General features: G+C 47.0%; 1 protein-coding gene across 3 annotated transcripts in view; it reads right to left on the minus strand.

The window, feature by feature from the left end:
• Positions 1-15,298, minus strand: part of LOC307086041 (laminin subunit alpha-3-like) — a 71,044-nt gene that overhangs the window by 33,884 nt on the left and 21,862 nt on the right. For all 3 annotated transcript variants that reach the window (XM_079751073.1, XM_079751072.1, XM_079751074.1), the window contains exons 13-29: positions 14,450-14,590; positions 13,876-14,013; positions 13,568-13,705; positions 13,191-13,243; positions 12,315-12,414; positions 10,831-10,883; positions 10,465-10,570; positions 9,965-10,064; positions 9,667-9,823; positions 8,441-8,579; positions 7,846-7,988; positions 7,103-7,206; positions 6,609-6,765; positions 5,871-6,034; positions 5,074-5,182; positions 4,863-4,960; positions 3,146-3,344 (exon numbers count right to left, since the gene is read on the minus strand). In XM_079751073.1, coding sequence (XP_079607199.1) covers positions 3,146-3,344; positions 4,863-4,960; positions 5,074-5,182; positions 5,871-6,034; positions 6,609-6,765; positions 7,103-7,206; positions 7,846-7,988; positions 8,441-8,579; positions 9,667-9,823; positions 9,965-10,064; positions 10,465-10,570; positions 10,831-10,883; positions 12,315-12,414; positions 13,191-13,243; positions 13,568-13,705; positions 13,876-14,013; positions 14,450-14,590 — 2,099 coding nt within the window. The remainder of the gene's footprint in view (positions 1-3,145; positions 3,345-4,862; positions 4,961-5,073; positions 5,183-5,870; positions 6,035-6,608; positions 6,766-7,102; positions 7,207-7,845; positions 7,989-8,440; positions 8,580-9,666; positions 9,824-9,964; positions 10,065-10,464; positions 10,571-10,830; positions 10,884-12,314; positions 12,415-13,190; positions 13,244-13,567; positions 13,706-13,875; positions 14,014-14,449; positions 14,591-15,298) is intronic.

Genomic DNA, 15,298 nt, shown 5'->3' on the forward strand with positions numbered 1-15,298 from the left:
TGTACAACTGTTTTGTTGGGTATGATATCAGTTCTGATATACACGAAAAGGTCTTTATAGGTGTGGCAGGTTGAGCTATACCTCTGGCCGTTCTCGGGGTATGATTGGCCGAGCCATAGCTATCCTGATTAGGGGGGAGGACTTTATTTTAATATAAAGGTCAGTGGACGTCATCAGGAGGGATATGTCTTGCCTGCTGTTTTGCTTCCAGGGCGTCCATTGCTCGCCCGTAGGCTGGAAGTTGGCTGCTTCGCATGGCATTCATCCGAAACTTGTTGCAAGTTAGGTGCTGGTTTGGGATCACCTGGAGGTAGGCTGCTATTAATTTACTATTCTCGTCAGTTAACGTGTGCTCGCTTGTAAACTAAAAGCTATCTCTTCTCCGGTTGTGCTGTTAGCCGTAGATGAGCTACGACTTCGCTCTCCATGACCAGCTGTTCCGAGCTGAGGCATTCATCGGTACCATGTTCTGAAGTGGATCGTAGCCAATTACCCCGATGTCACCGAAGGGCTGCTGTTCTGTTGAACCACAAAATTCAGTCTCAAAGCATGAAGACCTGCATGCGCAATTTATTGTTTTCTTTGTTTTGTGTGTATTCGGCTACGCAGTGGTCTGCTACTCATCTTCCCTGCTTGCCCTGCATGCTACTTTATACTTATTGTTTGTGTTAATGTGGTTATGCAGTGTTGTGCGGCCCCTGGCTCTGCTTGACCTGCATGCACAATTTATTGTTTTCTTTGCTTTATATTCTAAGGCTACGCAGTGGTGTGCTACTCATCTTCCCTGCTTGCCCTGCATACTGCTTTATGTTTTTTGTCTGTCGGTTCCTTTCATTTAACCGTGGGGTTTTATCCCTCCAGTCTGCTGGTTTATTGTGTACTGTCTTGTGTGTCCCATGTGGTGACCACACATGTATTTAGTATCCGGTATTTTGTAATAAATTATGTTTAATTGAACTCAAGTCTCTGGCCCAGATTGTACGAACCTGTATTGCCTAAGCTTTGTAGTGTCTCGGGGGTTGCTGTAGCACATGTTAGCTAGCACAGTTCTTGGCCTAGGGTATCCCCTCCCCTAGGTGGCATTGACGACTATCAAACAAATTCTTGCCACGATGTTGGCAGGATGCACTCCTTAAAGGCTGAGACTTGAGTTCTTTCATTTTTTTTTTTATTGTCTTGCTGCGCATATTTATTTTATATATATATATATATATATATATATATATATATATATATATATATATATATATATATATATATATATATATATATATTTTTTTTTTTTTCTTCCTAAAATTGTTTTCTGTTTTTTTTGCTTACTCAGGTTGAATTTGCAATTCTGGAGGTAAGTCTTGTTTCTTTGTGGTGTCAACAGAACAGCAGCCCATGTTCCAAGGGCCCCGAAATTCTCTCTGAGGTAGGGTTTTGTCCATTTTCAGTAATAAGCTAATATTCCACTGCTTATCATGGAAGACTTACAAGAGTTGCGTGGCATAATTGCCCAGTTAGAGGCAGATAACGAGTGCCTTCGTCAAGAGCGGCCTCCCCCTGATCCTGGAGCAGCACCCGACCGGTTGCCTACGCTATCCCCCGCTGTGGCACATTCTCTTAGTGTTTGGTCAGCATTTAATGTTACAGCTTGTGTGAATTTTTCCTTTCACTTGGAGCCCTTTACAAACAAAAAAAAAACAGATTGGATGATATACTCTTGCTCCATCTGAAGATCTCCTACTTGGTATTTTTGGTAAGCTATTCTCTCCAGCTTCATCTGTAATGTTTTCTGTGGCTTTCCTTTTCAGAGTCTCTAATTCTCTTTTCATTGTGAAGAGGCTCCGGCATTTTCTGTGATAGTGGATTCTTGGGACTTCTTCTCCCAAGTTCTTTAGAAACATCTGTAATATGGGCATAGTTTCTCACTTTGGCTGCGTCAAGCAAAGTCTTCCAGGATTCACAGTCTTTAAGACCAACCTTTCTTTTGATGTTTCATGGTGTATGATACACGCTTCAGATTCTTTGTACTGGCTGTCCATTCTGAATCCAGATCTAAATCTCCTCTACTCAGCTAACCTGGTAGCTAGCTAGCCTACAAAAACACCAAGCTAACATTAGCTACTGTTACAGGTACAGCTATAGATATAATCTCCCTCTGTTTATTCCCCATCAATTCACAAGCACAAGAGAAAAGGTATTTTTTACTTACATTTAATACCACTGGAACTCATTGGAAGTTGATTGAAGATGGCATAGTTGGTAGTGTTGTTGTAACCAGTCAACTGAACCAACAATATTTTCACAAAACTGAGAAAACCTTGTCAAATTGTCAAAATCCATCAACATTCCGTGCATGAGCTACTTTCTGACATTCTAACTGAAAGTGGGTGAATATCAAAATACATGATAGAAACACTTTGTTAAACCACTTACAAGTGTTATGTTGACAACACTATTGAAACAATTACTTTTATTACAACTGTACACGAATAAATAGGCCATTTGGCCCTGGACTAATAGGGTATTTTGGACTAATTTGTCCATTCTATTTGCTCCATTCTATTTTGTAGACCTGTGCTGGCTGCACAAGTCTAATTTAAGGCTCTCACAAATAAATAGTATGGGTATATTGTACATTTTCTGAATCATCAGATTGACTTGAGTATTGAAGTTGTTAGTTTTGTGTCCCTGGTGTTCGTTCATGCCACAGGGATAAAATAAAGCATACAGTTTAGGCGGAAATTGTGAGAAAATGTGTGTTATTTCTGGTTTAAATAAGTCATGTGACCTCTGTGTTTGTCAGACAGATTCAGTACTGAGCTTAAATGAAAGCCTAAAAGGTCCCATTTCCAACGACACCAAGCACAATATTATAAAATATCGACAATATCCCTACCATGAGCCTAAAGCAGATTTACACCGGATTCCAAAAAGCAATTTATCTTCGGGGGTTAGTAACTTCATGAGCTGAAAAAAGTAATTCAGCTACCAGCCCTGCACTGCTATCGTGATTTTTCTAGTACTAGGGGTGTATACCTTACCAAAAATCACTATAAGACTTTGTCCCCCCAGATGATACCAATGGCCCACATTTGGGGCCCTGGCTCATGGACTATGAGACAGATAGTCCACTGATCGGGGCCAGGATGTGTACCTGTGGAGACTTCAGCAGCACCCCTTTGCTGGGGGGTCCGGTGAGGGGCAGCAGCCCGGTCTGACGCCGCTTCCTCCAATCCTCGCCCTCCCTCCGCTGGGGGCCCCCACCCTGGGACGGGGACCTCCGGCCCTCCCTGGCCGCGTCCAGGACCCACGCTGAGGCCGGCCTGGGGAACTGGCTCGGCAGGCAGTACTGGCTGTGAGTACGGAAGCACAGATCCAACATGGCAGGCGTAAGTTAAAGGATAACTTGGATCCTGTTTTCCCATTATTTTGGGTGGATGGGACTAATGCAGACCATTATTTTTAAGACTAGAACAGTATTGAGCGAGAACACTGAAGTCAAATTTGATTAAGTCTCGCTTAAGGAGAAGTGCTGTTGTGAAATCCCGTTGTTGCAGTACAATCTCAGCCCTCCTCCACCCAAATCATTATGATAACACTAAACTACACATTCTGCAGTCAAGCACTACAAACTCTTGCTAGATTTCTCCTTGAGCGAGACTCGGTTGACACAAAATCACACAGACCAGTGAATGTTAAGAAGAAGTTATATTTTTCTGAAGTAAACCTTTCCATCATGTCAGACACTTATTTTGACAATCCCAACCCCTTCAAAGGACGTACTTTGGCAGTATGCTATTGCCCCAAAGGATAAGATATCGGCCCGATTTCGTGGATTACAGCTGCAGCATTCTCCCTTGATAATTAGCCAATTTGAGGAATTCTCTTCTGCATTCGTCCCCTCGACTCAAAATGATGGGAAAATAGGGTCCAGGTTGAAACGTCTCAAAGTTCATCTTTAAGCCTGCCATTGAAGGCACAGCTTGGCTACAGTACAGAACAATGTGACTCATTAGCAGTGGAGGTCAGCTGCCGGCCGGAGGTTGCGACCTACTCTATGAAACAGCATTAATCGGCCAATAATCCCTAATCCGTCCTGACATCCGATTGAGTATGGTAGACTTTTGTGAATGTACAGGAGTACACACGTCACAGGCAGGCATGCATGCTTCAGGATTAATCAGTATGAGCTCATTCACGTTTTCCTGCTCCATTTCCCACTCTCTTGTTCAATTCACAGTTTCACTTTTAGGATAATATCTGAATTGAATCTATATCACACACCAGTAAGAGCACCAGCAGATAGGGCTCCATCCTATCGTAACAACAACGGCACATTCCAGCGTAACACCAGGATTTAAGTAACTCATTTGTGGAAGGAGGGACAGTGTCTAGATATGTGTTTGAAGCATTACTGTGAAATAACAAGGTTGGCTAATGACAGTTTGTTGTGCTCACGGCTGTCAATATTGAGAGGTTTCACTGATTTAAGGGAGGGTGAAAGAGCATGAGGGACAGAATGTGAGAGGGGGCAGGGGGTCGAGCTCAAGATGCAACAGCCTCAGGTGAGTGACCCGTGTGGGCCAGAGAAATGTACGCACTCATACCTGGAACACAGCTGTCGCCGCTAACCCTTCACAACAATAACAACGCCCAGGCAATCGCTCACTGTCCAAGCATAACCCCGCATATTTTTCAGACCTCCCAATCACATGGTATGGTTTGCTATTATAGGAGAGCAGAATCCGAACTGCAACGTAAAATAATGACCGTGGAAACTCAATCAATCTTTGAAAGATTGATTGATTTTTATCTATGATCTGGTTCATTCACGGAGCATGGACTGGACCTACAGTTAGACTGAGACGTACCTGTCTTCAGTGAAGCGGCCGTGGACAGAAACACAGAGGATCCTGGGCTCTACGTAGTCCATGGAGAAGTCCTCCGCGGGCACCGCATACACCTTAAACTACAGGGAGGAAGGTAGACATACAAACACGTCATTGAATACATAACCAACCCCCAAGGAAGGAACATAACCCGACGTTCCCATCGCTGATCCCGAGCCGCAGGGTGTCCTACCAGCAGGAAGTTGGCGGAGGAGGCGTGCAGGAGAATTTCGTTGCGGTGCTCCAGTTGTAGGAACGCCACCCGGCTGTTGCCGTCCACCGCCACGCTCCGACACAGGAAACTGAGGCGGTATGGAGTAAAATAACCAGTTTATTAAAGTTGGAATCTCAAAGGTTTTTGGTTCCTTCATATTTGTAACACCTTTGGCAATAACCAGTAGTATTTTCCCAGAGATACAAACAGTGACACCCAGTTTGTAGCGTTAATTATACTGCGAATGCAAGGGATTTCATCAGAGGGCCGTAGGCTCACCATTGTGTTACCTCCTCATTTGGCGATAGATAACTGATTATTTACAGGAAAACCTTCAAGATTGCCACTTTAAGGGTCAATTTAAAAGAACATGATGGGGTTTCTACGAGACCATTGCTCAATTAACTACAGATAGTTGTCATGCCTGAGATGCCTGAGAGAATTATAATATATATATTATTTTTTATGTTCATTTATATATAGGTATTATGTAAATTATTAATGTTTATATGTAAACTTGAAAAGTTCCAAGTGTATGAATTCATTGGAATAACAACAGAAACAACAAGGTGTAACATTGCCAATGAGTGTGTTTATCACAGGTTCAGCGCTAAAGGCTGATATATTTAGACCGCTTATGTCACAAAAGCGTATATTCCCCATGAGGGGGCGGTCCTTATTAATTACAAAAAGTATAAAGTGAGCCATCAGATAAGAACAATGTATAACGTGTACGGAAACCAAGAGCAGGTCCACAGCGTTCCCAGCTGTCCTACCTGTAGGAACAGCTGTAGATGTTGGCCCGGGCCTGAATCTGATCGCTGGAGTGGCCCGTGAGGACCAGGTTCACGTTCTGGACCATGTCCGCCTCGCTTGCGTACTCCAGGACCAGGGCGTGCGGACCGGGACGGGACACACGCAGGTTCAGCTGCAGCGTGGACTAGACAAGACACACACACACACACACACACACACACACACACACACACACACACACACACACACACACACACACACACACACACACACACACACACACACACACACACACACACACACACACACACACACAGGATGAGGTGTACCATCGACTGTTTCACATCACTAAGACCACCAAGACGTGATCCCGATCGCAAAATAGGGTGTGGATTGTTTCTCAGGAATGGGACACATCTGCCTGACAGTTCCACGTCGATGCAAATACAAATCAAACATCAACACACATTTAACAACAGTTAAATCAAACAATCAACTAACGTTTGCGTGTGAGCGTCTGTGTTTGTGTGTGCGTGCAAGCGTGTGTTTGTTTTTCTGACTACATGTACGTGTTCCGGTGTGTAAGTGAGTGAGTGAGTGAGTGTGCGTGCGTGCGTCTGTGCATGCGTTTGTGTGTGCGTGCGTGCTTGCTTGTGTGTGTGTACCTCTGTGTGTCTGTGTGTTTTCCTGTCTTACTGCATGTAAATGTTTGTGTGTGTGACTGTGTGAGTGTGTGAGTGTCTCCCCCTCTGCCCTACCTGTCTCCCGCTGAGCGTGGCCATGGGGGGGTGCTTCGGGGAGAGCCGGCGAACGCGGGCCTGCCTCCTCCGGCGGCCCCCCCGGGATGAGAGCCGGCCCTGGGAGCCCAGCACCCAGCTGAAGCCATCCATCCCAACATGCTTATACAGCAGACAGCTGGGAGACACACAGAGAAAGAAAGAAAGAGAAAGACAGAGAGTGTCAATGATCAGAATGTCCAAACATACAAGGTTAAGGTGAAATTTACAGGTCTAATAGTCCCCAAAAATCTAAATAAATAAATAAATACATAAATATATATATATATGTTATTATTTTACAAATTTTAATTTCAACAAATTTGTACAATTTCAACAACGCCCTCACCTTATATTAATGAACCTATTTAGAAATGTTAATGACATAAAGTGCAATAAGTGCTGCAGTCCCAGTGGTTTAATCATTCTGTGTTCGGCCTGTCTATAACCATGAAATTGAAAGTGAGTAGACGTACTTGGTGTCTCCGTCTGGACTGGGTGAGTAATTGCAGGGCTGGGTGATCTTGTCCTGGAGCAGCGGAGCTTGGTAGAAGTCTCTGGGCAGCAGCACCAGGTAATCCTACCCATGGAAATAGAAACACCATTTAGTCCAGGCACGTCTGGTGAACCTGCATCACTCTCACCTCAGTGGTTTCTCGGAGTGAGTTATTCTGCAGCGGATTGATTGTGAGTTAATGATCGACTATTCCCTGGTGTTCTGTATCAGTTTAGGAAAAAGTTGATAGCTTAAGTTAATATACTGTTTGTTATACTATGGGTCTCTCTCTTGGTTTAAAATAACTTCACAAAATAAAAGTTCTGCTCTTCTGTATTGTGTGTTTGTGTGTATGAGTGTGTGTGTGTGTGTGTGTGTGTGTGTGTGTGTGCGTGTGTGTTTGTGTGCATGCATGAATGTGCACATGTGTGCTTGTATGCGTGTGCGCTTGTGTGTGTGTATGAGTGCGTGCGTGCATGTGTGTGCGTGTGTGTGTGTGTGCGTGCGTGCATGTGTGTGTGCGTGTGTGTGTGCATACATGAATGTGCACGTGTGTTTGTATGCGTGTGCGCTTGTGTGTGTGTATATGAGTGCGTGTGTGCGTGTATGTGTGTGTGTGCATGCGCGCGCATTTGTGTGTGTGCGTGTGTGCGTGTTCGCATGCGTATAAGCGTGCGCTTGCGTGCCTGCATGTGTGTGTGCGTGTCTCTGTTTGCGTCTCACCAGCAGCACCCCCTGAGCCCGGATGTGGATGAACCAGTTCCCGGGGGTGAGGACGAAGGGCTGGGCGAAGCCGTCCCCGGGGACGGTGAGGAAGGCCGGGCCGGGGCCGGCGGGGAACACCACCTCCTGGATTTGCTGGGACCCTGTGGCACAACAGCCCGCCAACAGACCCCTTTAGAAAGCTACTCCCTGCCCCAGCAGAGCTCGGCTGAACACAGCGCGCTAGCACAGGCTGGAGGCCGGTTAATCATCACACAAGTCAATTTAAGGTATGTTAAGATTTTTTGTAAAGGCATCGGGGGGGGAAATGGATTAGGGACACTACATACAACTCTGAACCACATTCAGTGCAGCAACTGCCCAAAATGTGTTTAAATGACTTTAAAAACGACATGTGCGTGTGTGGTTTGCATGTGTTTGCATGTGTTTGTGTGCGCATGTGTGCACGTTTGTGCTTGCATTTCAATGTTTGCACGACTGTGTGCATATCACACACCACACATATTTTTGTGTGTACGTATGTGCGTGTCGGCGTTTCTTGTGTGTCCGGGTGCGTGCACACTTGACCCCAACCCCGAGACCTGGTCGGCCTTACCTGGGGCGGCCCTGATACCGGTGGCCTCAACTGTACCGGTCACACTGGACCCACTTGGATTAGAGTAGCGCAGCACCAGCCGGTACCAGCTCTCCCTCGCCTCCCTCCCCTCAACATGCACTTTCACTCTGACATCACTCTGCAGAGACAAGGGGGAGGGACACACACAGCCGGGTTTATGGAAAGAAAGAGGGAGTGGAGAGGGGGGGTTGACGGACGGACAGACTTTGAAGAAGGTGCAGGTTAAGGCAGGTTAAAAGTTTAAAAAACGCGCAAGCCAAGCAGTAAAACCAAAGGATGTTAAGGAGTGAGCTGATTACTAACCTCCCGATAGAGGCGGAGAAAAGACAAGAAGGAAGATGACTAGAGGGGGATGGAAGAGAGGCCCTAACTTACAGTCGCAGCAGGCCTGAGAGCCTGCCTCGTCCACCACCAGCACGCTGGCTCGGACCCGCGTCGCATGCTTGTTGGCTGGGCGGAGGCCGGCGTTGGCGTAGGCGTAGCGCATTACAATGAGGAAAGGGCCAGGGAAGCCTACGACCAGGGGTAGGACCACCTCTGGCTGAGGAGAGACAGTGATATAGAACGCTAGAGAAGAAGAGCTGGCACAGCCACAGCCACCGTGTTGGAATGACAGCAAAGAGGAAAACACAGAAGAAAGGTGGGGCGGTTTCAGAGAAGTTTGAAAGAAAAAGGGGTTTGATTATCGCCGATACTGATGTACTATGTACTTGACCACATGTGGTCAAGTACATATAATGGCATTATTACGAATGTATTCTGAAGTACACTAAAGGCTTTTAGCCAAAATGACAATCCAAAACTGGCAATTTCAAAGATCTGCGTTGATTTTCTTGTCAATGAGTGTCAGTATTGCTGAATGAGGCAACGCAATGTCGACGAGACGTTAACAACTTGGTGCCGGTTGCGACTTTTCCAACAAGCATTCAAATCTCAAGCAGAACCAATCAGTGCCTCGTTTTACCCTGACCCAGCAGTGGTTGTCCCACCAGAGAGGTCATAGTGGAGCCATGAGAACGAAACCGAGATCTTTTGGTTTGCCGATTCAAAATACATGTTGTGAAGACGCAGGTAGGGGGATGCATCTTGCTCTAGAATGCCTGCAGGTCTGAGGTCTGGACATTGTGTCTCGAACCCAGTATCTTTCAGCAGGGAGTCAAGCAACTACTGGCCCTGCCCCCCTAAAAAGTCATAACCACACCCACCTGTGCCGGGGAGAGCACGGCATAGCCCCTCCAGCTGAACCCGGGGAACACCCGGGGCTCGAACCCGAAGCGCACTGGCCGGGAGTTGGGAGTGACGCCGTCCTCCACCTCATACTTCAGCTGGTGCATGCTGGGAAAGTAGTGGCTCGGAGCCGGCCTGAGAGACACGGGGGTGAACGTTGAAGCGCGAGAGTCGTATCGTATTGTTGATACTGTCTGTCGTCACCATGACTACTTGAGTGATGGGGATGACACAACATGATGTCATAAAGCATGTGAAAACAAAGGGGTTGCTTACTGAGAGCAGGTTCGGCCGACTACGTTCTTCCGACAGCGACACTGTCCGGACCCAAAGTCACAGGCCATGCCGGTAGCTCCGCCCACGTCACACTCACAGCCTATCAGGGAACGGAGAGAGCGTTACTTATTAGATAATAGACGATAAAGTTAGACTGAGTCAATGGTCTTTGAACGGATGATTAGTTAGCTAGTTTGTTATAGAAAGCGTCTGTATTGATTCAGGGACCTTCTGTTAATGCTTGTATTCTTCGGTTTTCTTATGTTGGATAAGCTGATTTATAATTCTCAAGTTGCTACTTCTAACCAAAACACACTTCACACTTCAAACACGTTAACTATCCGACTCACTATTTTGATGATTATTTTTCACCAGCAGCTATATTGTTGGTTCAATACTGTTACTCAAAGTAGTACTTTTGTTAAACCTTCATATCCCAGGGCATCACTGGGGAGGCTCCTCTGTACCTTTCACCAGCACTGCTGCTAGCATTGGCATACCTTGACAGCCAAAGTAGTTCCTCTTCTGCAGCAGGTAGAAGCCCTCCTTACAGGTGTCGCAGGACGGCCCGCATGTGTGCGGCTTACAGTGGCACTGTCCGCTCTTCTGGAGGAGGGGAACCCATAGATGGTGTGGTTATCATGTGCAATTATTTCCCCTTTGATCTTTTATCGGAATGTTATGTCATGATTGTGTTTCCATCAAATGTGTATAGTCCAAAGGTTTGTTAACTTATGTGCTCATATAATTTTTTGTATTCATATATTGACTTTTCTATTTATTTATTTGGACATTCATTCAGTTTTGTTACTCAACAAATGGTTATAGTGAACTTGATTCTGTAAAGACCTGACAGGCCGACTCACCTGCTGGCATTCACCCACACCACTCAGGGTCCCTTTCAAATCACACATGCACTCTGAGGGGGACCAGAGAGAGGGAGAGAGGGAGAGAGAGGGGGAGAGGGAGAGAGGGAAAGAGGGGGAGAGAGGGGGAAACAGGGAGAGAGAGGGGGAGAGTGGGAGAGAGAGGGGGAGAGAGGGAGGGAGGGAGAGAGGGAAAGAGGGGGAGAGAGGGGGAAAGAGGGAGAGAGGGGGAGAGTGGGAGAGAGAGGGAGAGAGAGGTAACACAGTTAAATCCAGAGGTGTGTGTATGTGTTTGTGTATGCATGCTTAATAGAGCCCTTCCGCCGTGAATGGGCGTCTGATTACAGACTTCTCTCACGTTCACGGGTGAAAAGCGACAGCTCATAACCTCCTACCCCGGTTACCCATGCACATCAAAGCCCCTCTGGTTAGATGTAACAACCCCCAACGCCTGCCACAAAATCTGAATAAAATCAAAAAGCAAACTCCGGGCCGCAGTCCGCCACACATAAGGGCATTCCTGGGATATTAAGAAGGTGGTCTCGTCTTCTGGCTCCTTAGGCCGCCGGTGATAACATTCTTGCGGTGTTCCGGAACAGAGCTGTAATAGTAGACAGGTATCTGGACAAAGCCTCAGGTTGTTCCCTGTCTCGCCTGCATAATGGCAGCAGCAGCAGCGAGTCTACTCTTCCACTCGTTATGTTTTCTGATCTCGAAGATAAGACGAAGAGCGCTACTGTTTTGTTTTCGCCGATGCTGTCGATAGAGTTGCTGTTATTGTTGTTGTTGTTTCTGTGGTTGTTGAGAGGCTACACAGCCTATGGGGATAGCAACATTACATTTTTATGCACTAAATATGCGTTTCTTTTTGCCGTTTCCCAGGAGCCTTGAGGCTCCCACTCGTCTAAATACTGCTCCCTGTGGTAATCAGCCAGCCAGTGTTTGCCTGTATTAGCATGTCTCAGCCCTCCACCGGGGCGCTCTGGGAGCCGTTGACAGGGGTATGTTGACATATCCTCCCGGGTGAGAGAGGCCAAGATCTACCGTCCGCCCCGCTACAGAGCGCCCCTGAGGCTTAGCGCAGCTGGAGAAAACAAAAGCGTTAGGGAACCAACGGCTAACAGGGAAATGATGGCTAAAACGGTGGGCTGCAAGTGGGCTGCCATGTTTTACTTTCTGTTTTTTGTTCAACTTCTATCAGGATACTGAGCAATCTTTTTAATTATCATCGATTCAGGCCTTGCGCTTTTTTCCTAAAAACAACTTCCGGAACTCGGAAGTATGAAATATTTTCACTCTGAGGTGTAAATAATTCCCGTTCGGTTGGAGCTGGGCGTGAAGAAGAAGGGACTTCCGAAGTTCCGAAGCAGCCCCTCAGGCTGAACTTCTGCAGTATCAAGTATCCTGACAGATGTGTCCCGTTCTTTGAGGCCCCTGAATGAAGAGCCCTCCCTCCAGACGGCTCAGTGCTGATGGTCTCCTACCTGTGCAGCCCTCGGGGTTGTCTGTGGTCAGTTTCCAGTAGAGCGGTTTACACCGGTCACAGAAGCTTCCCTCTACGTTGGCTAGGCAGCGACAAGGGCCCTGCCAGGGTAGGAAGAGAAGCGACAATCCATCATTCGGACTCTGGAATGTAGGGCCGATCAATTCATTGCATATCAATCAAAATCGAGATTGTGTCCTCCACAATAAGCTTATAATTTTAAATTGTTTTTAAATAGTGTACACTGTACATTTTCGACTCAGCAATTCACATGCATTGGCGTTGAGGAGACTTCAATCTTTTGTGTAAATGGGTGGTGTGAGGTATCACTACGGCTACATGTGACGTGAAGCAATGTTACGAGGTGGCTGGGTTGGCAAATTGAATGGAAAATTGGTCAATCCCAATGAATAAACGCAATGACATGTTTGAACACACACACACACCCTACACAAACACACCCTATATGCCCTGAATGAGAGTACATATAGTGTTAAGAGAGATAATGGATAATGGTGACATAATGGATGAGAGAAAAAGTGTTTATATATATACATATACAATTGTAGCCATGGCAATTGGGAAATTAAAAAGTTGTTTCTAAAAAAAACATCCAGAATCACACGGGAACTAGCCCATGTCTGTTGTGATTTCACCAAATTAAAAAGGCGGTCTGTTTTGCTTCCTTGATGACTTCAGAAGACAAATACAGCAGACCTTGTGGTACTGCGCGCCGGATGAAGGTTTGGCAGCGCCGGGCGTTTATCAGCCGGGTGCTAGTCCACACCCAGGGGCCCCACAATGTGTTGTCTGGGCTGTAACGCTGGCAACTCACACAATACAATGTGTGATTAAGGGTGGGTATTAATAGACCTACCGTTTGAGGATGGCTGACATCTGAGCCTGCAGGGTTACACTGTCTAATGGAGGCTGGAGAGAAAGGATGGGTGTAAACAGACGAGATGAGACTGGGATCCATAATGAACTGAGAATTCATGCAGCAGGGTGAATCTTACTCTGTGAGACAGGTTTCATGATATGGGCAACCACCAGGGACGACCAAACCACCATGATATACGCCACTCAAAGGACGCTTTTTTATCAATGTGTCATAGCATGAGAACATACATTCACTAACCCTGGAAGGGTAAATGCAATGCCCTCCTAATTGCGATTCACTTGACCACATGCTCCACTTTTAACTGTCACAGGTTAATTAAGAGGAACTGCTGTTGTTTAGGGCGGTGGGTTTACTTTCACATTGGGGGAACTGAGGCCCCCATCCAGCGCAGCGATCACACCTCTGGCCGGCCACCCCGGGGTTACACAGACACTGGCCGGACACGTGGTCACACGAGTCCCCATAGGAGCCCTCCCGTGAACACTGGCAGGCTGGGCAGAGAGGAGGGACACACAGGAGGAATCACACATGAGGTGGATAAGGATTTCCACAGTGTAACTGTGATTCATTGAATCGTCTAAGCTTCAAGTGCATGTTTGTCGGGCATTGATATATCGGGCACTCTATTGGGAAGTGTGTGGGGGGGGGAGCAACGGCTCACCAGCACAGTCCGGGTAACCATAGTAACCCTGAGCACACCGGTCGCAGCGCTCGCCGGCGTAGTTGCCGAGGCAGAGGCATCGGCCGGTCGGGTCGCAGGCGGGGGGGTCAGCTGCCCCGGCCCCATCACACCGACACTCTGGGGGGGGGGCGGAGAGAGAGAGGCAGGGAGGGAAGGTTGAAGCTTGAATCTAATGGGAATGCATTCATATCGCAGACAAAGTCAACGTTAGGGTTTTATTTGATCTATATCTGTGCAAGCCCCCTGAGCCCCCATTGACTCTCTTTGCATACCTGACAGTCATCTGCAGACTCTTTATTTTAGCATATTTTAAAACGTAGCTGTGGCTGTGGTCAGAGGCGTCTCTCTCACCCCGCCTCTCGCAGTGGGGGAAGGGATGGTGTCTTACACTTCCGAACTCTGTTCAAATCGTTACCCTTGATTTAAGCTGTTCGACATCTCTTAGAGCTTTGACTATGCAGATGTATCACAACGTAACCTCACTTTACACAACAGGAAGTGCATTTTTCTAGTTTAAAACACAGCTTTAGCTGTGGCCAGAAGCGTCTCTCACCCTGTCTCTGGCAGTGGGGGAAGGAGAAGTGTCCGGGCCGGCACCGTTCACAGTACGCCCCCTCCACCCCCTGGCTGCACAGGCAGCGTCCTGCATCGTCACACACCCTGCTGACCGTCCCCCGGTAGTCGCAGACACACTCTGCTCACAACAGAGGAGACACACTGATCACCGTTATGGCCACGGGCATCCGTGCTGATAGATCAATGGAAGCAGAGAATACACTGAGGGATGTATAATTGATAAATAGCATTGGCCAAGTCAAAGGTCTTTCTTGAATGTTTCTGGAAAAGTATTTTGAATAATTGTCATGTACGTGTGAGGGATGTATTTATAGATAGTGCTGTCGGACTGGGGGCAGTGTTGATGAGTGAAGCGATTCCATACTCCTAATCATTAACTCTTGCCCTGACCCAGTCCCTAGTTTATAAAGAAAACTGCTCAACGACTTTTGGCAACTTCTTCTCCTTACTCGGCTCAAACCCTGACCTCAAAGACCGAATGTTTGCCAACATCATAGGCCCACTAATAAAACAGAATCCGCCCAGCGGCAACTGGACATCTACAAGAACGTCCCACCCCTTCCTGGTAATCAGGCTACTCCCAGGGCACTTCCTATCCAGAGCAGAAGAACAAGTGAAAAGAGGGAATGGAGAGGATGCTAGCATTACAAATAGGATGCACGTCGGGCCGGCTTAACTCCGGTAGTCAAGCCGAGTTAAGGTAGAGCAAGTTGACTTGTAACCGGAAGGTTGCTAGTTCGATTCCCGGCTCCTCCTAGCTGAGTGTTCAAGGTTTCCCTGAGCAAGACACATCAGCCTAACTGCTCCTGATAAGATGGCTGTCACC

This window comes from Pollachius pollachius, assembly GCF_949987615.1.
Source record: "Pollachius pollachius genome assembly, chromosome: 14".
In the NCBI taxonomy this organism is placed as follows: domain Eukaryota; kingdom Metazoa; phylum Chordata; class Actinopteri; order Gadiformes; family Gadidae; genus Pollachius; species Pollachius pollachius.